This window comes from Lissotriton helveticus, chromosome 1_1, assembly GCF_964261635.1.
Source record: "Lissotriton helveticus chromosome 1_1, aLisHel1.1, whole genome shotgun sequence".
NCBI classification, from domain to species: Eukaryota; Metazoa; Chordata; class Amphibia; order Caudata; family Salamandridae; genus Lissotriton; species Lissotriton helveticus.
The window spans coordinates 1,080,385,981-1,080,410,451 of NC_136057.1; the positions used below are offsets into that span (position 1 = coordinate 1,080,385,981).

At 44.3% G+C, this 24,471-nt stretch overlaps 1 protein-coding gene across 1 annotated transcript in view; it reads right to left on the minus strand.

Annotated features, from left to right (window-relative positions):
- The window catches only part of LOC144821249 (protein NEDD1-like), a 478,128-nt gene that overhangs the window by 346,417 nt on the left and 107,240 nt on the right, over window positions 1–24,471 (minus strand). Inside the window, exons 3-5 of the mRNA XM_078678026.1 lie at window positions 17,627–17,721; window positions 7,685–7,801; window positions 7,414–7,554 (exon numbers count right to left, since the gene is read on the minus strand). Of these exons, the coding sequence (XP_078534152.1) occupies window positions 7,414–7,554; window positions 7,685–7,801; window positions 17,627–17,721 (353 nt within the window). The remainder of the gene's footprint in view (window positions 1–7,413; window positions 7,555–7,684; window positions 7,802–17,626; window positions 17,722–24,471) is intronic.

Here is a 24,471-nt window from a genome sequence, read left to right on the forward strand (position 1 = left end):
GTTGTACTACTTGCTCCTCTTGGGGCCACATTCTCCTCCTGTCAGCGGACCGAGCGCTGTTACGGGACTCTGGGGAAAGGGAAACTCCCCGCCGCCATCACCGGCGAGATCGCGGGCCATGCCCCTTTTTAGGCCACGCCCCCCGCCCTCATTATTGAAGCCTCGCTGACTACGAGCGCGGCTGTGACATCAATCCTCCTGAGGCGGAAAGCCGGGAGTAGGCCAATCTGTGCACTTATTTTAAAAAAAATTTTATCTCTCACTTGTTGTACTACCTGCTCCTCTTGGGGCCACATTCTCCTCCTGTCAGCGGACCGAGCGCTGTTACGGGACTCTGGGGAAAGGGAAACTCCCCGCCGCCATCACCGGCGGGATCGCGGGCCACGCCCCTTTTTAGGCCACGCCCCCCATTTGTCATCTTCCGGCACCCATAAAAATGTGCCACTTTAGGAAGCGCAGCGGACGAGCGCAGCGGGCGCGCCTAAGGCAAGCCCGTCTGCGCCCGTCCGCGCCAGACTGGGCCCAGGGACCAGCCAGGCTGGCCATATTATTACATATTCGGCCTCCTCCTTACGGGACTTACAGTCTCCCAACCTCACACCCTCCCCCTCTACCATCAGACGCATTCTCACGGCCGACATTGCCCAACGAGATCGGCACCTCACCGATTCGGTCGTATCTTCCAGTCAGCCTACTCAGAGCAATACCACCATCAGAGTCCTCTATTTAAATACTCGATCCTTAGTAAAACATCACGTCGATATTTTCATCCTTCTCTTTAATGAAAAACCCGACGTCCTCCTGCTTACTGAAACTTGGCTGACGGTGGACTCACTCCCTGATATCCTGGCAGCCCTCCCCCCAGATTACTACATCCTCCGCGCCGATCGGCCAGGAAATCGCCCGGGCGGCGGGGTAGCGGCCATAATTTCCAAACACCTGAACACCACTTCCACCTCATCTATCTCCCTCTTGGGAGTCGACAACCTCATATTCAGCTTAAACATGGACAGCGGGGCCTTAACTTTCCTTCTTCTCTATCGCCCCCCCCAACGTATGCCAACTTTCGCGGCCACTCTGTCTGATCAGTTGATTAACCTCCTCACTTTCCATCCTAGTTTCGCCCTATTTGGCGACTTAAATTACTGGTTCAATGACATCAAGGCCGGACCCCATGCCTCGGAGTTCTTTGAGGCCCTCACCAGTCTCAATCTGTCCCAACAAATTACTTTGCCCACACACATCACGGGTCACATCTTAGACCAAATATGGACCCAAAACCTCACTCTCTCCCCCCCCTCTGTTTCACCCTGTACTTGGTCAGACCACCATTTAATAGACACCACTCTCACATTCAGTGGCAAACCCCCCATCTCACTGATGGCCGGAGGTCTATCCCGCAAATGGAATGCCTATGACGCTGAAGGATTTCTCGCAAACTTATCAGACACCCGCCCTGCCCGTATCCTAGGCACCAACGTGGACAAACTTGCAAACGACATCTCCCTCTGGCTGCAGTCAGCTAGTGACAAATCCGCCCCCCTTACCAAATTTCCCCCGACCAGACACCAAAACTCCCATAGATGGTTCTCGGATGACCTAAAAAAACTGAAATTGAAGGTACGTCAATCTGAAAGGGCATGGAGACGTAATTACTCCGAACTAGCTAGATCACAATACATCTCAGCTCGCAGAGACTATAAAATGGCCATAGTCTCTGCCAAATCTACTCACTTTTCGGACAGAATCTCCTCCTCGGACAACAAAGCCAAAGACATTTTCAAAATTATGAATGAATTGACATCTGACGATAGAACTCTCCCAGGCCAGACTCCCACCCAAGCAACCTGTGACGCCCTTAACCTTTTATTCGTCGAAAAAATCAATAAAATTAAGGCATCAATCTCCACTGTCCCTCAGATCACCCCCCTGGAATCTTCCTCCATCAACTCCTCTGTCTTCACTGAATTCCCCCCCATCAACCTCATCTCCCTAGTACAGCTCGCATCCCGGTTAAAATCAGGTTCCCCGAATGATGGCTGCCCGCCCTCAGTCTTGCGTAGAGTATGTCACTCTTTACCTGAATGCATACTACCTCTTTTGAACAGCTCACTCAGCACAGGCACTGTCCCGAGATCCTTCAAAGGAGCCATCCTTGTCCCGCTACTAAAAAAACCTGGCGCGGACCCAGCGGCACTCTCCAATTATCGCCCCATATCGCTTCTGCCTTATTTTTCAAAACTCCTCGAGACACATGTCACCAGATGCCTCTCCAATTTAATTGAGTCCTCCTGCTATCTGGAGCCTAATCAGGCCGGCTTCAGGCCTTCATTCAACACTGAAGCAGTTATCCTAGCTGTCCTCGACACACTGAGGAAAAATGCTGATTCAGGAATCCCCCAGGCTCTCGTTCTCCTGGACCTTTCGGCCGCGTTCGACACGGTTGACCATAACATCTTGCTCAACCGTGTCGAACAGGCTGGCATCCAGGATTCTGCCCTCAGCTGGATCCGGTCTTTTCTGTCTGACAGATCCCAAGCCGTCCGCTTGGGCCCCTACACAGCACCCAAAACCCCCACAATCTGCGGAGTCGCCCAGGGCTCCTCCCTGTCACCTTTTTTGTTCAATTTGTACCTCCGGCCCCTACTCCATTCACTCCGTAACTGGGACATTACAGTCTTTAACCTTGCCGACGATTTGCAGATTATTTTTCCACTCAATTCTCCTAATGCAATAGATAATTTTCATTCTGCTATGCTTCATATCCAAGATTGAATGAACTCCAACCAATTGAAGCTAAACCCCGGGAAAACCGAGCTCCTCCTCCCGGGCTCCCAGCCTCTCTTTCTGGGGCACCCAGTTCTGGCCTTCTGAACTGGGGCCCCCCGCCGACCCCTTCCACCTCTGTACAAAGTCTCGGCGTAATTATTGACGCCGAACTCTCCCTCCGACCTCACATCAGCTCCGTGATCTCATCCTGCTCCTTCCAGCTCAGAAAGATCCAGAAGGTCAGCCACCTACTTCCCACACCTGCCCTGACCCAGGTTATCATTTCCCTTGTGCTCTCCCGTCTGGACTTTTCCAACTGCATCTATCACGGACTTCCAAAAACCCTCCTGCACCGCCTTCAAGTGGTCCAAAATCAGGAAGCCCGGATCATCTTTAAATCTCCAACATGGCAATCTGCCAAACCCATGATGCACAAACTTCACTGGTTACCAATGGAACAAAGGGTAGCTTTCAAGTTGGGCTGCCTCACGTACAAAGCCCTCAACTGCCCTAGCTCTGCCTTCTTGAGTGCCCTCATTACTCCCTACTGTCCAAATCGCAATCTTCGCTCCACCTATCAAAAATCACTTACCACACCTAAAACTAGAACTAACAAATTTGGTGGACGAAGATTTGCCTCCTTGGCTCCGAAATTTTGGAACTCCCTTCCCTTGAACAGTAAATCAAGCAGCTCCCTCCTTCATTTTAGGAAGTTGCTTAAAACTTTTCTCTTTCCCTCACTCTGCTAACCCTGCACCTTACCTCAGTCACGGAATTCGATGTCCCATAGCGCCAGGAAACTCATGGTGTCAGTGCGCTCTATAAATCTCATTTAATAATAATAATAATAATAACCTGTTGGGGCAACAACTATCACTTGTGAAAGATAAACTATGTTAGGGCATAGGTGAAGAAAATTGGAAAACTTTGTGAATTACTTGAAGGCCAAAACAAAATCAGTTACTATGCAAAACTATGCTCATGTAAAGTAAACTTTGCAAACCACTAATCAAGAGGTAACTTAAGCCAATCACATGAGCAGGCAAGAAGTGCACCCCCTTCATACTTGTCTAGAAATAGCCTATACCATGTTCCAAAAATATTAATACAGACGTGCACTGTTTGAGAAATGCGCACAGCAGGCGCAAATAAATTAACCGATCCAGTTCTGCTATAGTCTCATCCTTTACAAACACAAGTACACTCCAAAAGATTCAGCTAAATTAATCATCTCAATGTATGAATTCTTTTTTAAAGTAACTTTGAAAAAGGACAACACAAATTTCAAACGGAATACCAGGAATTTTTGGTGTTGAAAACATGGAATTGTCCTTTTGGTTCACCAATGTTTTTTTGGTTTATTGCAAAAAACATTCTACGATGGCCACCCGTGGCTGCCCAAGTGCAGTTGCCATCTTGGAATGTTTTCCCAAAAAGTAATGGAAAAAGCATTCCAAGACAGCTGCAGTACATAGGACCACGGTGCGTGTGCACGATTTGTGCTCACGCATGGCATCCATCTTGTAATATTCCAATGGTCTAAAATCCATTTTAAGGTGGTCGCCTCCCAGTACAGCAGCAGACGATAGATCAGTGCTCAAGGGCAGAATGAACCAAGTAGGGCATGATTTAATTAAGGAGATCTTGGTCAAGAATGGAGATATGGTAGCAGGGAGAGCAAAAAGAGGGAGAAAAGAGGAGGGAGCATGGCAGGTCTCAGCCGGTACTGGGGCGCAGCCAAATATTTAAGCAGTGCAACGTCCTGACCTCCTAAGTGAAAGGATACAGCTCATCCAATCAAAACACAATGAGGCCGAAAATCTCCCCAAGGCAGAACAAACATGATTGGGGGGAAGCCAATGAATGGTGGGCAATGGCATTCACCATCAATACCGGTCCCAACCACTCTATCTCATGCATCCTTCTATACCGTCCTCCCGGAAGGCTATATGATTTCACTCCCACTCTCATGGAAGCCTTAACCCATCTAGCACTGAGAAAATCTCGGGTATTAGTGCTAGGAGACTTAAATGCTCATTTTGATGACCCCTTAGATAAGGAAGCGACAGATATTAAATCTGAGCTACTCTCTTTACAACTAGAATTAAAATATAACGAGCCGTCACACCAACTAGGACATCTATTGGACCCAGTTTTTGGGAACTGGAAGGGTGTTCAGACCCTACCTCCCCAGCCTATACCATGGTCTGATCATTTTATCATCCCTATACTATTCCAACTAGATAGGACTGAGCATCAAAACCAAAGCTCTCAACGTTATAAACGAAGGAAATGGAAGAATTTCTCGGCAGATTCGTTTACTAAAATTGTTCAGGATGCAGGGCCTCCTAGAGGAACTGATTGCGAGACAGCACATAAACACCTTATAAATTGCATTACAAAGGCTCTTGACATCACAGCTCCGATTCGCACCGTAACCAATGCCATGAGAATTAAAAAAACGGCTCCCTGGTTCAGTCAGGAGCTTCAGATTCTTAAAACGGCTTGTAAAAAGCTCGAAAGAGTATGGCGTCACAAATTCTGCCCAGAAATCAAAGCCCAGTATAAAGCAGCGCAAAAAGAGTATAACAAAAAAATACGCTTATCCAAGGCAGCTCACTATAACAACCGAATCTTGGAAGCAGAAAACTCCTCTAGGAGCTGTATCAGATTTACAAAGAAATCTCAATAATCGACTCTAACTCTTCCTCTCAGAATGACTCAGTGGAAACCTGCAATAAAATTGCTAAGTATTTCTCAGGAAAGATTACTAACATTTATGCCAGCTTCTCCAGCAATATAAAACCTGGCACTGAATTTACAGAGAATGAAGATCACATACGCACCTCTGTTCCTCCCGTTGAAACACTGGCCAAAATGTGCAAAAGTATTAAATCTGGCTCTCCACGTGACCCTGCGCCACCTAAAATATTGGCTGAGACCATCTCTGTGTTAGAGCCCCATTTTAGACACATGCTTCAAGTATCCTTCTCTACTGCCTGTTTACCAACTGAATGGAAACAAGCCATAGTGCTCCCAATCAAAAAAAAGCCTAATATGAGTCAGGACATACTGGAGAACTTACGCCCAATCTCCCTGCTGCCCTATCTAGCAAAGTTAGCAGAGAAAATAGCCAATGCCCAACTTATGGCCCATCTCGAAGCCCAGAATGCTTTTCATATATCGCAGTCAGGCTTCAGATCGAGCTTCTCTACTGAGACAGCTCTCCTGAGAGCAACTGAAACTTTACGGGAAGGAGCTGATGAGGGCAAGACCATGGCTCTCATCATGCTGGACCTCAGCGCCGCGTTTGACACTGTAGCACATTCCATCTTGCTACAGTGTCTAAACAGAGCGGGGGTCACCAAAGAGGCGCTGGGATGGCTGAAGGCCTTTCTTACGAACAGGAGCTTTCAGGTCCAAAGAGGGTCTTTTCTCTCGGACAGTATGATGCTAGAACAGGGGGTACCTCAGGGCTCTGCCCTGAGTCCCACCCTGTTTAACTTATACATGGCACCACTGACAGAAGTGGTACAATCGTTCGGCGTAGAGCTTGTCTCTTACGCCGACGACACTCAACTTCTAATCTCCCTGTCCCAAGCTCCCTCCTCTGAGGCCGACAATTTCAAATCCTGCATGTGCAAGCTTGCCGCATGGATGACTGAACATTGCCTTAAATTAAATGGCACAAAAACGGAGGTACTTATAATAGGTGGAAATGACACAAAATGGACGAAAGAGTGTCTGGATAGACAACAAGCTCTCCTTTGACAGCCATGTCAAAAAAACAGTAGGTAAGTGCTTCGGAGTCATGAAAACTCTCAATCGTACACTGGATCTGCTCCCGCTGAATTCCAGGCGTACCATGACTCAGGCTCTTATCACCTCCCGAATAGATTATGGGAACGTGCTGCTGCTGGGCACGTCCGCAAAAAACATCAGAAGATTACAAGTCTTGCAGAACTCAGCAGCTCGCCTAGTGCTAAGACTTCCCCGTAGAGCTCCCTCCAGACCTTCCCTGGCCACCCTCCACTGGCTGCCCATTAGCAAGAGGATACTATTCAAAGCATTCCTCTGGTGCCACAGGATTATTCACCAAAAAGCCCCCTCCTACCTGTCTGATCTGGCATTACCGTATGAGCCCAACAGATCTCTTAGATCTAAAGGAATGGGCTTGCTTAAAACATCGCTCCCTAAAAGAGCTCGAATGGGAGGTAGGTCCTTCCGCACTCTGGCAGCCAAGAAGTGGAATATCCTCCCCACGAATATCAGACAAGAAACGAACGAGGCATCTTTCAGAAAGTTGCTGAAAACCCATTTATTTACTCTTTAGTGGTAGCTATCTCTGCCTCTCTTCCTAAAAAAAAAAAAAAAACTCTCTCTCCACAGCGCGGGGACACGCCGGGAGGCGTCACCAGGCGCTTTACAAACCCCTTTAATAATTAAATAATAATAATCAAAGCTATCTCTAAATATATATTAAATGCTATAGATATGTTGCCAGACAGAGAAAATGGTCTGTACGCGAGACTCAAATATGGATGTTATTAGAAGGCGTCCTACTTCAGCAGTTCATATGACCCTCAATGAGACATATATTGGCTGTTTACCTAATCATTAACCAGCATAATAGAAATGCATTACCTGTGTGCCACCGTGACCGAAGGGAGCACTGGACAAATTGGTGTACACACTCTGTACAATGATGTCACCGCTCATGGAACCAGAGGCGAAGTAGTCATCGTTCTCGGTAAATTTCACACAGGTGACTTCATCCTTGTGAGCCTGAAAAATGCAAATTTAGATGGAGCTGAAAATATAGACCGGGTGGCTCGTTGATCAAAGAATTCAAAATACAGGCAGCAGGTTTTGTGACGTGTTCAGCAACTATTTCTCACTGAACTCAATGCCTTACCTTAAGGGACGAATGAAGACTTCTAGCCTTTAATGCCCAGACATTCACAGAATTATCAAGGCCTCCACTCACAAGAAATTTGCAACTGGAATGTAAATCTAAGCAGGTTTGTTTTTCCTGTTGAAAAACATACGATCATTATTTTTTTTTTTAATGCAAAGTATTTTAAAAGTTTCTGCATAATCACTTTCGACCTACAATGGAAATATGCATAGTCATCCTTAGTGTCACATTTCCAGGCAGACCCACGATCATTGTTGTGGAGATTCCTTAGTAACACATACTGTAAAGGGAGAAATCATATAGGTAGGCTGTGCTAGGTTTCTAGATGGGCTGATAAGAATCCAAGAATTTAAGGAAAAAGTGAAAGAGTTTCCTGTTCAGGAAAACCCTGGGTGATCATGGACACCAGTAGGATTAGTCACACTATTCTGGATTTACTGAACTGGACAAATAAAGAGGATTTCGTGGCTGCTTCACAGGTGTGCAATATGCAGTGATGCCCCCCATGCAAAGTTTAGCAAGAGGCCCTACAATATCACTTAGGCTGCAAGCCTCATAGATACACAAAGTGCCACATGGAAGGCTGAGTCATGGGACTACATATGCTAGAGGGTGAAAAGGGCTTACGTCAGGGCCCTGAGGTGTACACTCCCGACTATTCAACCTTTAACCCCCACACTGTGTCCACTCTGATTTCTTTTACATCCCCACAATGTGCACAGGAGGCTGGGCACAGAGAGCAAAACTCACAGGCAACGTAACAGTAGTGTTTGTTACAAGAACCGTGTCACACATGTCCTTATAATCTAGTCAAATTATAGCTTTTCTTATTTCAACACCTATTTGTAAGTAAATACCCTACAGGTGTGATTGTAAACAACATTTTGGGAAATATAGGGAATGATGGAGAAGAGGTGAGGCAGGAGCGAGAAGAGAACACTGAGCAATAGCAGGGTAGATACAAAATGGAAGACTGGATATAGGTGTGAGAGATCGCAAAAAAGGAGAAGAGGAACAGAGGAGAAATTGGAGGTGACCGATCAAGAGAAAGTAAGAGCGGAGTTAGAAAGTGATCTTGAGAAAGTGACTTTTCATATATGATTACCCGACTCATTTTGTGATTTTTTTTGCATTGATCTAAGGATTCTTGCCTCAGTATTCTGAATGAGCTGCAATGTATGAAAAGGCGAGTAGGAAGTCATCCAGACACAGCTGCCGTCAACTGAGCATAAAATCAATAATTGGATAAAGGGTTGGCGGCATCCATAGGCATATGATGTAAAATGTTCCTCAGCATCCTAATATTACTAAAGCAGGAAGGGAAAACTCTACCGATCTGATAAACCTATCGCTCCAGATGAACAGGCTCTATCTCAACCTCCCTAAAAAAACAACGGCTGTGACCGAATCTTGAACAGTTGTCTTGAAGAGTTAAACCCTTTGTTAAGGTTATGTGCAACAGTTTATGAACTCTGAGTCAGGCGGGCAGTAGAACCTTAATTCACATGGTGGGGCATACTTCGTCATTAGGCTTTCCCACCAGCACTGAGGAAACCATGTAAGTCTTCCATGCACTGCCTACATCAGGCATCTGGATACCTTAGTTCTCGATTTAACTAAGGCTTGAATTCATAATGCTACTCTTTTCTGGTGTCAAGTGTAGTACTATAGGACCTCAATTTAAACAAGAGTAGAAGGAGCGTCAAAGTGAAAATAGTATTTAGCATTTAAAGTACTGCAATCCATAAAGAATCAAAGTTCCACGAAAGCTACTATAGGACCTCACTAAAGAACTAAACATTTGTAAGGGTGAACCATAAATATTGTGTGAGATCTATCACACATCACAAGATTAATCACTGCAAGAATCTTTAAGTAGAATATTCGTATCCCAACAATTTACATAATTCTGCTTTCTACAACATTAGCATTCAATATTCCAACAGTCCAAGAAGAAGCTCTATACGTCAGGTGGCAATGTACAAGATCCTAATAATATAACATTATTTGCATGGTTTACTAAAGTATGTAGTACATATAGCAAAGGGTTTACACTTCTTAAATTCACATTCAGTTTCTCATTGAATGTGGTTAACATTTGTCATATGATCGATTAGTTTTGAATTCCATAAGTTTCAAAATATTGTGAGAGGAGAGCAGTGTTGCTGAACGTATATTCATTGACCCTAGGTATTTTAGGTTGTGATTGTATAGGACTGTATCTGGCATTTAATATTTGCACATGTGTAGAAAATGTGTGCACTCTTTACATATCATGACAGACTATGAATTAAAATATTTTAGTAACTAAAATAGGCATGTATCTGCTTTAGTAATCGTTGTGGAATTTTATTAATCTTGCAGTTACTGTAGGGTTCTTAACTTTAGTGTTGCAATTCAGGTGATGTCACTGTGGTCCAATGTCACGAGACATCACTTGCTGGGTAGACATCGGGCCCTATTATTTCAGTTCGTGTTATTTCATCAGGGACAAAATGTGTGTGATGTCACCTTAGCTATCCCTGTTATTTTGGTGAATCAATGTCAATGAAACTTAAGTTTTGGGCAAGGAGTGAAACAGGGGCATTTAGAATGGCTAACTATCACTAAGAAATGAGGTTATCCAGTTTAAAGCTTTATTCTAGTTGATGGAGGCTGCGGACTAAAATTTGATGGGAGACCGTGTCAACCTCTTGTTGACTGAACAATATGAAATTGGCATTTGCAGTCCAGAACTGAATTGTCTATGGTCCTACCTATAAGATAGGACCGATGCAGTTAAGATTTTATCTGTCTACTGTACATTTAAGCATGTTACACAAGGGGTCCCTCGTGGCTATTTTCTTAGCCACACTTCAACTCCTGATGAATGTTATGTGGGCTTACCCTACTGACACATGAAGACAATACCCAGCTTATAATACAATACGAGCGTCTGCCGATTGTAAAATGCATTGAAATTAAATTCAAATAAGATCGAAACCCTTGTCCTGGTTGATGTCAATGGAGGATGTCCTCATTCCTGGTAACCCGTTAAGCTAAGATTTACTCCCTCTTATGCCAGAAGTTACTGTCAAAAAGCCCCACGTTCCGATTGGACAAATCACTTTCCCTGGATCCGCATATCAAGAAGGTGAAATCATCTTGTTTTCTTTTCCTAAATAACGTTTTTCTGCTGCTTCTGCTGTTGCTGCTAGTCAGATGTTATATCAAGTTGCAATTATGTTGAGACTTTACTACTGTAATGTTTTGTACCTAGATCCTTCCAAGAGCCAGCTTTACAGGCTCCAGCAGGATCCCAGCAGGGCCATTAGAAAAAAGAAATCAGAATGGACAAGTGGCAACCCATCTGTCCTTTTATACCCCAACTACATTGCCTAGCTATTGAGGGAAAATATTTGATCAAATCCCTTTGCCTCATTCGTTGAGTGCTTCATAATACCAGCCCAAAATATTTGCAATCAAATGTCTCCAACTATCAATGTAACAAAACGTGTCTCTCGTCTACCGCTGGAAACTTAAATGTTCCAATTTATAAACCGCTGGCAGCCGTGCTTTTAGGGTCCTCTCTGCTAAACACTTCTATCTACCTTAGACAAAAACACAATCATCTCATATTTAGAAAGATGCTCAAGATATCTTTTCTAACCATCAGACAACTCAAATCTCTCATGGGGTACTTTTCCCGGAAATAAACATATTTCTATTACTATAATATAAGGTCATTGCCTTAATAGGACCTGTGCTCGAGTTTCTACGCCACTCAGCAGTGAAACACACACAAGTAACCCAGTTTGTCCTAAGGGGTTCTTTGGCTCACCTTTGGTAGCTTAACCTGAGCAGCAGGTCTGCTCTTCAAAGAAGGGTGCATGAGGGGTTGTAAAACCGAAATCAAACTATGCAGTAATTAAATAGGTAACTTCACATTCAGATTTAGTGCCTGCTATCGAGGTTGCAGATGGGGTAAAGTCTGTCAGGGTGGCAGTGGGTTTTACATCTGCCACCAGCCCGTTACTCCGCCTGCTAAATTCACCATCAACCCTGCAATGAACTTTGTGTGTTTGTATGAACCGCTGCCATGAAGGTTTCGTCTTTTCTAAAAGAAACTCTCAAAAGGCTAAGCGTATTGTTCTAAAAAGAAATAACTAACGGCTCCAACACCATGGGAGTTTTCCACCTATGGTGTGGGCCATTTTTTATTTTGTTAGCATAAACCCGGCAGTCCACCCGACTTAAAAACGAGTATTCTGTAACCGTTTGGCAAACTCTAAATCAGTCAAAATCTCGTCTTATAACATGTACAAAATTAAATAACTAAATGAATCAAAATGAAGACGAGCAGACAAAAGTGTAGAATAAAAAAACAAAATATGTTCCATAATTAACAAGGAAAAGACACTACAATAAAGGTCAAGGAAAAAGTAGAATAGAGTACTGAAAATAAAGGACCACGTTGTCTTTTCTTCTGGTAAGGCAGTCAGATATTTCTTACTGCAGATTAAAAGTTCTATACCTAGCCTAATAGTCAAGTCAGCAGTCTTTCCTAAGAAGCCCTGGGAAAAGCCTTTTCGGGTAAATAATCACCTAATAATCATTACAGTCATCGTTACATTTTCTTTAGCAGGTTGTAACTGAGGGTATTTTGATATACCCAGTTCCCCCTTTACAACAGAATCATGCAAACCAAAGCGTTTGAGACTGTTCTAAGAGCACTGCCCAGGTTATCTTTCCTCCTAGTTGTGTACGACTTCTTTACAGAGATGAAGAATTTTCTTGAACCCTCATCTACATTCCTTCATCGGTATCCCTTCCCATCCCAGTTGTGTACACGAGCCTGCAATCACCCGCTTCCAGAAAATATGTTAAAATAAATGATACCCTTTATAGATTTAGGTCAGATTGACTTTGCTTTGCCCCATAATCTCTTGATCTTGCATAATTCATCTCTGAAGCCGACATCAGTTTACAGAAATGAATCCACAGACTAACTCCATTTTAGAATTATCTAAGCTCCGGGGTAAGACCTCCCCACTGCATGCGGGACACAATAAACAAAGCAGTTCTGGCTATGGGAAAATGCTTTTCCTTCCTTCATAACCCAGTTTACAAATGACCAAAGGGTTGGTCCTGTAGGTTACTGTGCACTGATAACTTTTGGTAACTCCCATTTTCAGTCTAACTCAGGACATCTTATTTGAAAAGGGGCTGTACCAGAAATCAAAGAACTACTTTAGAGAGCACATACTAGTGAAAACCTTATCAGGAGAGGTAAAAGAAATCCAACTGACCAGATCTATAAAAAAAAAAAGTCTGGGAGAGCTATGTTAGTCAAACATTTTTCTGTCAGTTTACGTACCCCTTAGATCATCTAAATTGGGAAGCACAGTAAAGATATAATATGCCCATCCGAAAACCTGACAATTTTAAGTTCCAACTGGACTGTCATACCTCCCTGTGCTCTCACACTCTCCTGAATAACTGTGCCCAATGTGGCAGCTGTTTTAGGTTTCATGATGTTAATCATATATGCGGCACTTAACCACTTTAACAAAATAAATTCTGGTTTCTTCAGGTAGAACATAAACAAGGGTAGCCTACCAAAGGCAAACAATAGATATTTAAAATTATTTAAACTGAAAAGCCTTCCTAATCATAGGACGGCAATATGGTGTTTAAAATGAAAGATAACCACTAACTCACCTCCTGAGAGGAAAAACATGCCATAAGAATAGCATTTTGTATTTCCACATTCTAAAACAGTACCTTCTACACGGTAGCAGAGACCTGCAGCTTTCAAAAGAAGGGTTTCCTGAAAAACAATATAGGTCACATGAGATGCAGTGAACCCAGAGAAATCTAGATAAACACGTTTGTGAAAAGTAGACAACCTTGCAAATGCCCGGTGGGGAAGCGAGTTGTCCAACATTGTTCTCCAACTAAACTGATGAAGCTGTTGCCGCAGGTTTAGGACTCATCTGCAGTGTCTAACGAGGTATCATTAATTCATAATATAGTTCGCAGTCTTCTCAGGATCTTATTTCTTCACTGCCACCTGCTTATGTTTGGGAAACGAGTAATAACCGACATTCAAGACTACACTGAAAGTAATGATAGACTCATTATCCAAGCAGGGTTCGATCTTGGGATGAGGATGGAGTCTGATGCTGGCAGAACCTTGACTGATCCTTGAATATTTGCTGGTTAAATCAGTACCACTGTCCAAAGAGGTAGCCGGAGTGCTATAAAAATATGGAATGCAGAATTTAAGTGCGTAGGTTGGCATTAAGCATTTTACTGCCCCAAGCAGTTTCTATTTCCTAACATCGGAAACAATGTGGAAACATTCAAACAGCGGACAGGGAGACCTAACATAGTGAAGGATAGTGCCGCCTTTTCCCACCCTAGACCCTTTCAATTGACAGAGAGAGACGTGGCATGGGCAAAAACCACCCTCCCTTCCTATTGCCACTGTTGGACTTGGGCCTTTTTGGCAGGTTCACCACTAAACTTTTTTTCCTTTAGCCTTTGGCATGGTGGTAGTGATTTTAGGCCTCTGCGCACTTTAGCACTGTGGCCCAGTGTAAAGTGTGTGCGCACTCTGAGTGTGTGCTGAGAGTGGCCTGCCCTCCCATAGGAATGCATGGGGGATATGTGTGCCCGTGGTAATTCCGGATATGTGGGGAGTGCAAGGTCGAGTTTGGTATGTGCGGACTCGTGATAATAAATACTGTGCGACGATGTGCGCGGATTTAATGTGTCTAGTGTAGAAGTACCACTTTTAGAAGTTGGCATGTATGTGCAGTGAATGTGAATTGACTGTCTGGCTTGTGATTGGCTGGAGCTGGCTGATGTGCTTGGCTCCAGGAGTCAGGATGGGCCTGCCCGGTGGTGAATGGAGAGATCTGCATGTTGATGGGAGGGAGGAGATGCACCTGGGACCTGAATAGGGCTGGGCCTTCCCTCCACAATGCTGGCTCCACCCCCTGTGGTGTGACTAATGTCACTGGCCTGTCCTGTGAATAGGGAGAGGGGCTGAGCAAAGCAAAGTGCTCCAGAACCAGTTGCATAAGGTTCTCCCCTTGCCTAAACCGCTACAACAAAGGATTTCTGTGTATAAAAGAGGGGCTGTGACCCCAAGTAAATGTTCTTGTTCTTTGACTGGAATCTGCCAGGGGCATGCTGCTGCTGTTGCTCAGGGGAAGGCTTGCCTCCCTGGGCTTTGCCCAGCCCCTGGATGCCTGGAGGACTTCTTTCTGGGGCCCTTCTGCCTTGCCCTGGAACCCTTTTGACTTTACCTTTCTTCCCAGCTCCCAGGACCTTTAGAAGCATGGAAGCGCTGTAGTTTACTTCAAAAATGCTGGGCTGGTGAGTGCTCTATTTTCCCCTACCGAGCGCCTTCCTTGTCCTTGTAGCGCTGGGCTGCGCACCTTGACTGAGAAGGAATCCCCCAGCGTAGGGATTCCCACGTGATTATTTCAGCGCGGGTGCCACCCAGCTTATTTTAATATTTTGCAAGCAGGTGCCCACCCTGAATTATGGCCGTATGTTTATTTAAACCTGCGTGGGTGCCCACCCCGCTTATGGCTGCTTCCTGACTTTTATTTTCAACCTGCATCGGTGCCTACCCCGTGACTTTGCCCAGACTTGCACGGGTGCCCACTCAGTGTCTCACTGCCGCGGCCCGGGCCACAAGAAGAACCCTCCGGGCCACTGCCTAGCGCTACCCGGAAGGCAAGCCTAGTGATGTCTCCCATGGGCGGGGCTTACATAAAAGAAGGGAAGCTCCGCAAGAGAGAAAGCCGGCCGTGCAATGGATCGACGCTGCCCGGGGCTCCCGTGAGCTGTTGGGAGCCCTGGTACCCCAGACGAGAGGCGAGGCTCCCCCGAGTCCATCCGGCGCAGGGAGCAGCAGAGCTCACCCGGAGGATGCTGCAGAGACGCCTCCCCAAGAGAACCGGTGAGGGAGGCTTCCTCCCTGGTAAACGTGCCTTCAAGGCTCCCCTGACAGTGCGTGGGGGGTATCCTGAGCGGACCCGCCGTTGCGAGCCGCTCCACCATTCAGCCACCATTATTTAGAGGGCCAGAGGGGCCCATGGTCTTCCCCCCCATAGGGCGCTAGTCCGCTCCACGCTAGTGGGCATATTTCTGTAAAACACCTGGTGCATGGTTGTTTAAAGCGCCGGTGTGCTCCACAGTTTTTGGGGCCATTATTTACTCTCCAGAGCCTCTGTGGCTCCAACCTCCGCATATTTGGCTTCAGAGCCTAGAGGGCTCCAACATGCACGTTATTAATCCTAGAGCCTGAGAGCTCCAACGAAGCCCAGTTGTTTTCAGAGCCAGATGGCTCTCAGGGGTACATTATATATTTTCAGAGCCTAGGAGGCTCCAACGTGTTGCACATTTAGGCCGAGAGTCACTAAGCCCATACCTCATTTTTTAAGATTCACAGCTGCCCAGCAAGTAGTGGGCAGCTGCACCATTTAGGTTCTTTCTTTTAGGGGGGACATGCGCTATTGAACGTAGGAGTGAGATGCACTCCTTCGCCCCTACACTGGCCTGCACAGCTGCGCAGCACTTAGTGCCAGCTGCAACGTTTAGACCTTCATTGAGCTCCCAGCAAGTAGTGGGCAGCTGCCACATTTAAGTTTGCGCCAAGTGCGCCCCAGTGACTGTCGCTGCATTTGCAGAGCACCCTGACTTTGTGGACAGAGGGCATTTGAGCCCCTTATAGATGGCAAGTTGGCCCTGGGGACTATTAAGGTTTTGTAGGGCGCATGGCCCTAGTGTCATTTTTACAGGTGCTAGGAAATGTAATGTTTGTAGTGTGATTTATGCACCTTGATTTATGCTCATAGATGTGCTTTTATGATTACTAGGTTTTACCTACTGTTTTATTTCTCTACTGTGGTCTAGGTTTGATTTATTCCCTACTGCAGGTTGTGCTATTAAGTTTATTCCCGAATGCAAATTATGTTTAGGAAATTATGGTTCATCCTATTTTAGCTTATGAGGTAGGCGCAGAATAGAGGTCTCGCCCTATGTGATACTGTACCTGTTCTGATTTATGTTACAGGTTGACGCGGAGGATAGTGTCTGCCAGTGATTACCGGCTGTGTTCTAAGTTCCTGATTTAGTCTTACTTTTTACTATTTCTTTACCAAGTGCTAATTCTGACAGTGGCCCACATGGCCCTGTCATGTGTAAATAATCCCTTGTAAATATTGCCTGTGCCAGTTGGCACAGTGTACATTGTGTGATTACTATTTGTGTTTTTATTATAATAATACAAAGGCTATTTTTATATAACCTTGTGTGGAGTTCCTTTTGTGGTGTGGCTAGTGTGTTGTTACTGTGTGTGTTGTGCAAATGCTTTACACATCGCCACCGAGATAAGCCTAGCAGCTCGTGCCAAGCTACCAAGGGGTTATCTTTGGTGTGTAACTCCCTTTCCCTGACTAGAGTGGTGGTCTCTGCCTGGCTTTGGCGCAAGCCTTAGGCAACCAGAGACCCCATTTCTAAGAGCCACCATGAAAGCAGCCACTACGCTGCACTATCAGGCATGGCGACAAGACTCGCAGCCCTAAGGGAGGAGGGGAAATTATGCTCCTGCATGGTGGGGGTCCCTTGGACAAAGGCCCGGCCTCCCCCAGCGGATGTATCAAGAGACTAAAAGACATGCTAAGAAGCGCAACGAGTGGCTTTAGTAAAGGAGAAGTTGTGAATGTAACAACCTGCAAACAAAAAGCTGCATAATATCAATCAAAACATCCGTGAGGCTAAAGAAAGAGCAAGATATGGAGTATGTATGATCTTTCCGTATTCTTTCAACAAAAACAGTTGCTCGACAATTCTTGGACTATTGATTTAGGAAAATGGTGAGAAAAGCTTCATAAATGTACAAAGTAAAACACTGCAAAGAGACAACTCGATTATACTTACCCCTTTTCCTAGCTCAAAAAGCACCAAAGGTTTGGACTTGCAGCTTGAAATTACTATTTTATCCCCACTCTCGGCTGCACTGGCCAAAACATCATCTGAATGGCAAGTTACGGATTTTAATTAGACAAACGGCAATGAGCACTGCTAATCAATGACTAGTCAAATGTGCAACTAATTAGTGTGGACCAAAAAAAAAGCATTGTTTTACTACGCACGTTTTGCTGAAAGTTGGAACTCCTGTACAGAATTGTTTTACCACCTACAGGGATGAAAATGCCAGTGCTTTCATAATAGGGAGCGGTCTTAGCAGGGGGTAATGCTGGTACACTTGCTGGTGTCTCAGTGTCACTTAGTTTGGATTATATTGAATGCAACAATGGTTCATTTACCAAATGGGGACAGCAATTCAAGGTTTGTTTCCTATTTATTTAGCTATCAGGTGTGTCCACGAGTGCGGTTGTGCAGAAAGTTCCACTGACCGCCACTGCTGAAACACCTACGATGGTATAGTTGGAACGTTGGGAGCTGGTGTTGAAGTAAGGAGGTAGCGGAGGATCAGAGTAGGAGGCTGACATGATAAGAGTCAAGTGCAGAGCTGGAAATAATGAAGGCCTAGAGCCCGTGCTTTGCACAGGCAATCAGACAGATCCTGAAGTAACTCGCCTTGTAGGACCACTTGGTGTCCCTCTTGGGCTTATCATGAGAGTTGACTCGGATTCTTGACACCAAAAATAGTTTCAGTGACTAATTTCGCTCTCTAAGTAAAACTGATGCTGGATGGGAGGTGTAGGGTGAGGTAGATAGTATTTCAGATGAACGGCCAGGATTCCAAAAAATGAGTAGCAATAAGGTAAGAAAGTGATTTTTTTGGAATGCAAAAGAAGATTAGTGGACTGGTGAGGTTGAAAGTACGGTGAATGATGAATTTGGGAAACCCGATAAAGACTAATGCAGGGAAAACCCCTTAGCAAATTCCTGATAAATTATGATCACAAGCACAGAGCAAAAATGATTCACAGTTGAGTAACAATTATAATCTAAATGAGAATTGATTTGTTGCAAAATTGGAGACATTAGTAATAAGCTCAAAATGATTGGTTATGCACGTGTAGTTATGGTTTGGTCAAACTTCCATTGAAAGGCATTTTTATTTTCATAGTAACTTTGGTGTTGTGTGACAAAACTGCATAAAACCGTCTCAAAACGTACAACCACTATGGGTTGCTCATAGCAAGTTTCATGCAGATCCAAAGGCTATGTGCACTTGGTTTGGCAACCCTCTGGCAACTGGGCATAGAAAGTGGCATTAGGCCAGATAGCAGCCAACCCCTGCAGTGCGGTGGACACAGGGCCGCTGCGTATGTTAGAACTTTTGGCTAAGTCCTGCTCTGCTGCTGGGATTAGCAGTTCACTGCTGGGTGGGTGAGCGGGGGTCAAAAGACATGTGTAGTTGACTGTCCTCTGCGGAGTAGGGCTTGGCATTGGGCAAGGACCTTTTACAAATCCCCGCTCTGTATGTTGAAAGGCTGAGCACAGCAGGAGTTAGTCATTTGCTGGAGGTTGGGCGCAGAGCTTGGCCTCCAGTAAGGTACTGCAGCCCCCAGCGGGCATGGCTTAAGCAGGGGTTAGATGCCTGGAGGGAGTAGTCATAGGTCTGGCCCTTAGGGAAAACCCTGCAGTGGGTTGGACGCAGGGGCTAAGAGTAAGCCTTACAAAACAGGGGTTGGCTGCTCACGGTGGGCTCGCCAAAACCTCCTGCTTTTTCACTCACTGTATATCAGTCAGACTCACATCAAAAACCTGTTTATCTTTTTTTTTTATAGCAATCAAGTTGGCCCTGAAAAGAAAATAGTGTTTTTTGACAAACCAGTTTCGTTAGTTTTTTTTTTTTCGGGGAGAACACCAAATGGGACAAAGAACTGTATAAAACAAAAAACTACAGGTCTTCTAAAATAGAATGCCTTGACTTTGCAAGCTATACGATGTTGCTCATCACAAGAGATTACTTTGTGATATACTGATTATTCCAATCTCACAGTGGCAAGGCAAGGATCAATCTCTTCTTGCTCTCCCAGTAGAATACTTCCAACCAATCTCACTCCAAGATGGATGAAGGGTTATAAGGCAGAAGAAGTAGTCGCCACTTCTGCATCCCTCTTCCTCCATTTATTACAGAACCGCTATCCAACCAACACAATACAATGCTTTTCAACGATTAGGTTCAGAAGCTGTATTTCCGTCAGTTACCCCGAATTCGTTTGTTCAGTCACAAAGTGTAAGTTGAGTACCTAGAGAACATATTTTCAACAGGTACAATTGTGAGAAATTTGCAAACGTTGGGCTCTGGCTGGGACATGGAACTCTCAGTGTAAATATCTTTCAGTTTTTCATTTTCTTCTGGCGCTTCTTCCTCTGGATTTCTCCACCCTTCTATTCACAATTCAATTGTAAAGCAATGCCATCGATTATGGGAACAACTGGTCCACCGCAAATGATAAAACAAGTTACAACAAAAAAATGTCTTACAAATACTGAAGAAAGATAATACCTTGTTTTTTTGCCCATGCTAGGTTCTACACAAATAGCAGGTAGGCTCTCTCAGCATAAAGTACCCCTTTAGTTATAGATGTATATTTTAATGCAAAATTTGTATGTACAAAATCCAACTATTCGTCCCTGTGAATAGTTTGCTTCTAAAAGTGTTCTAATAAATAGACAATTCTGCTATTCCTAGTATGAATGCTCTAGCCCATGTGTAAAATGTCAGTGCAATGTTACCTAATTACAGGACCAAAAAGCAATAACCAGGAGAAAGAAAGCAAAAAAAGAGGTTCGTTGAATGAAACTCATTTGACCTATGTGTAGAATCTGACTTGTTGAAAAATGTCATGGTGCAGACATCTTCACCACCATCATCCTAATAAATATGTAAGTGCCAGGTTCACTGGGGGTACATTATGTAGTTTATGTGCCATTCTCCTGTGGCCTTAGCATAAAATATTCAAAAATCAATTGATCAATCAATCAAGGATTTGTAAAGTGCAGCAAATCACCAGTGAGGGACTCAATATGCTGGGGTTCATTCGAACAGTCCGGTTTTGAGTCCTTTCCTGAATTGCTGGAGCGTTGAGGCGGTCCAGAGGTGCAGGGGAAGGTCATTTCAAAGCTTTGGCCACCAAGTGTGAAAAGAAGCATCTGCCATTATTGGCTGCATCTCTGAGGGAGAGGGAGGCGGATCGTAGGTGGTCAGCTGGGGAAAAGTCATGCTTGTGTTGATGTATGCTGGTCCTACATTATGCAGGACTTTGTATTTATGGGTCAACATCTTGAACAGGCATCTCTTATGGATTGGGAGCCAGAGTAGCTTCTTGAGGTGGGGTGTAATGTGGGTTTATCTGGGTGTTGTAGTTCTATCTAGGACCCTAAATTCGATAGTCCTGATTTATGCCCTTATGTGGTTATAATAAATAATATCCTTATAAAGGCATAAGAATCATATCCATATTTAGTCATAGCCCATGCTGTCCAGATTAAGCAAGGCTACTTCCCCAGGCTCCTAGAAAGTACAACGAGTTCTGTAAACAAATCAAACCTCCAGCAACCTGGGAATTCCCCATCGCTTTTGTTTTGATTTCATCCTAGAACTCCTGTGAGCACTCTAAGAACGGCCAGTTCTTAGTGACATCTTGATTGACGTCTTATGTCCAACCTTACGTCAAAACCCGGCACCTACCAACGTTGCCTTAAGCAAACACACAGTGGTGGTTTTGGAGCAGAGCGGCTATCTACTTGCCCGAGAGCCCAGCTGATGCGAGAGCCCACGGACGCCGCCCCTCCCCTTTGACGCACTGAGAGAGACGCTGTCTTTTCTCCTGACGAGAAATCCAGCTCCGGTGTTTCCAGATACTCTCGCGGGTTACTGGGATATCGAGTCCTGAGAGAGAGATACCAGACCTCCTGCTTTCTAATACCCAGGTACGGAGCTGACTAAAACCCTTTAAGAGAATTCTTGATTCAGATTCCTTGGAAAAACCAACTTAACTTAAACTGCTACTTACTTACTCTTTCCCACGTATTAGGCTTAGGTCAGGTACACCGGGGTAGGCGTATTTAGAAGCACCAGTTGAGTACGTTAGTCAATGTATATTTGTATGTATATATTTTATCTATTTTAAAGAAACATATGGCTAAGAAACCATATCAATGCTTTTACAGTATTATTTTATAATACTCCTTTTACTGTACGCACTTTACTTTATGCTAAGTATTGCAATTGTGGCAATTCATTTCTCTTGTATGAGAAAGAAGACTGCTCAATAAATAACACCTTTTATTGAAAACGCCCGTCTCTCTTTTCTCTGCACTCTGGTGAAACTAAGTATGCACACTTGACTGAGTGAAATAGCTGTCTATTGTTTTCACACGACTCTAGAGATACACTCTTATTCTGAGGGAGCAAAGTTGTCATGTTTTATGGTTGTCAGAAGCTAATCCCTTCTTGTCTATCCAGGGAGGTTAAACTCCTCCTCGTTTATTCCAGAAAGTTTCTAGTGACCTCTGAGCTAGCTGGCAAACCTTAAGGCTAATATAGTCAGTAGAGACCTAGTCGACCTCAGTCCTACGTCTACACTGCTGAATATATTATTCCAATGCGCAGAGCCTATTGGGAATATAGGAACTACACTACATGGCGCCCAACGTTTGGTAAGGCGATAAATCTAACGCAAGACGTTAGAGTAACTCAGTCGTGCTTTTTCACACAGAACCCTTTTCCCGTAAATACTCCAAAAGACGTCTGGAGTGGGTAAAAGGTTAAAATCCGCCGGAACTTAGTAGGAAGAGATTCATGTGTAAAGTTTTTGGTTAAGTCAACGTTGAAGGATACAGTGTTCCAAAATATTGTGCACCTAATCTTTGTTTCCTTGAAACTTGATCTGCAACAAAAACCTTTCTATCAGTAAAAATGGTAGAAAGTGAAGACGAAAGGGAGACAGCTAAAATAGCAGCTCAACTCCTAGCGGATGACACAAGTCTCCAAGAAAACGACCCGAATGTTATAATCATTCCGGTAAATGTAAGGAAAACTATAACTATTAAACTTATAGAAAATGGACTGACATCACGAGGTGGTGTAGTCATATTTGTGATAGAGGCCGAGGAATATCGGCAGACAGACTTATTCTATTCATGGATAAACTTTCCAGCAGCAAACGCTGTAACACATGAATTCCACTATTACAAAATAGAGGAACGTCCGGATGTATACACTCCTTTCGAGGAGATTGAAATCCCACTAAATTACCAAGAGCACCTGCTCTGGTTTAAAGGCGCCCTAAAACATAACAATCACATCACCAGGCTCGGTCCACTAGGCAGACCAGGAGCAACGTGGCCGGTTCTAGCCAGCTACACACCACATCCAGACATCGAAAAAAATGTCAGTACCAGAACTTTTAGCACAGCTAAAACAACTGATTAAAATCCATAGACAATTAGTCCAATATGTAATGCGGACTACAACGGTCCAACCATCAATTAACATTCCACAGCTGACCCCTCATCAGGGGAACACAAACAAAATAACACCACAGAACATACAATCATGTCTTGGTAAAACACCTGCAAAACGGGAACAAATTCCATTCTGGTAGCACAAAAATCTCACTCAAATAGAGGCAGTATTTCCAGATACTACACCTACTGAGAAACACAGAATTCTGACTATCTGTCTTCCAATGGGGATCGCACCACATGTGGAGGACTGTGGCACTTGGGGCACAGTCTTTGCTTCCATTTACACAAAAACACATGGTGTTCCGTCCATGGCGGTAATACCAGATGTGCTAAGACCGATTCAAAATGAATACGGTCCAGAACCTGCTTTAACTCTGGGTATGAAACTACTGAAAGAATTCAAGCAGGTCTCGGCTATATTATTAACCAACATAAAAGGAGAAGCAGCATCTGTGGCGATCCGCCAGAAATTGAAAGAAACAGATATAGCAGAACAACGATTTGAACTTGCCAGAATCATAGAAAAATCCTATAAATAACTAGGTAGAGATAGTTTGGGTGGGAAACCAGTAAAACCCCAACTAACTGAAAATCCTAAAAAAATATTTATTAAAAATAATCTAAACACTCCAAAAAAGAACTGGGATGGAAATAAACAATCCACTCCCAAAGAAAAAAGATTCCAGTCCAGAGGAAGGTCTCCTCAACGAAGAGAAAGATCTCCTGACCGAGGAAACAAGTTTCCCCAAAGGGAGCCCTCTGAGAAAAGATACAACCTTAGAAATAGGGATAATTTGAAAAAACCTGATAGATATCAAGATATTGATACACGTCCCTCTCGATCTTTTCAGACTTCCTCGCAGAAATCGGAAAGAAGAGGACGGTCAGAACGTCAAGTCCAAAGACAAGGAAACTGCTCAACAAAGTAAAAAGTTACAATTTCCAAGAAAGAAGGTAGCCAGTATTAAAATAATTAAACATGCAGAGGATACTGAGGACACAACTGAAAAACGGAGAGTGGGCCCAGACAATGCTAGACAGCGCAGCAGAAGTGACCATAGCTCGCAAGATCTTGATGAATCTTCTGGAGACAGTGGACACGATTGAATACATTCAAGTGGAAACTGCAGATACCAGAGTTAGCAAACCTCATAAAATATACGAAATAACACTGCGTATAGAGGGAGATAAGACTAGGAAAGTAAGAGGTCTCTTTTGGGATAACCTTTCGAAAGGCTATGACATCCTTTTAGCGGAGAAAGACTGGCCACCAGAGTTTGTCAGGGAGTGCCCTCATGGCAAAGAAATTATTATGCCTGCCTTCTCAAATC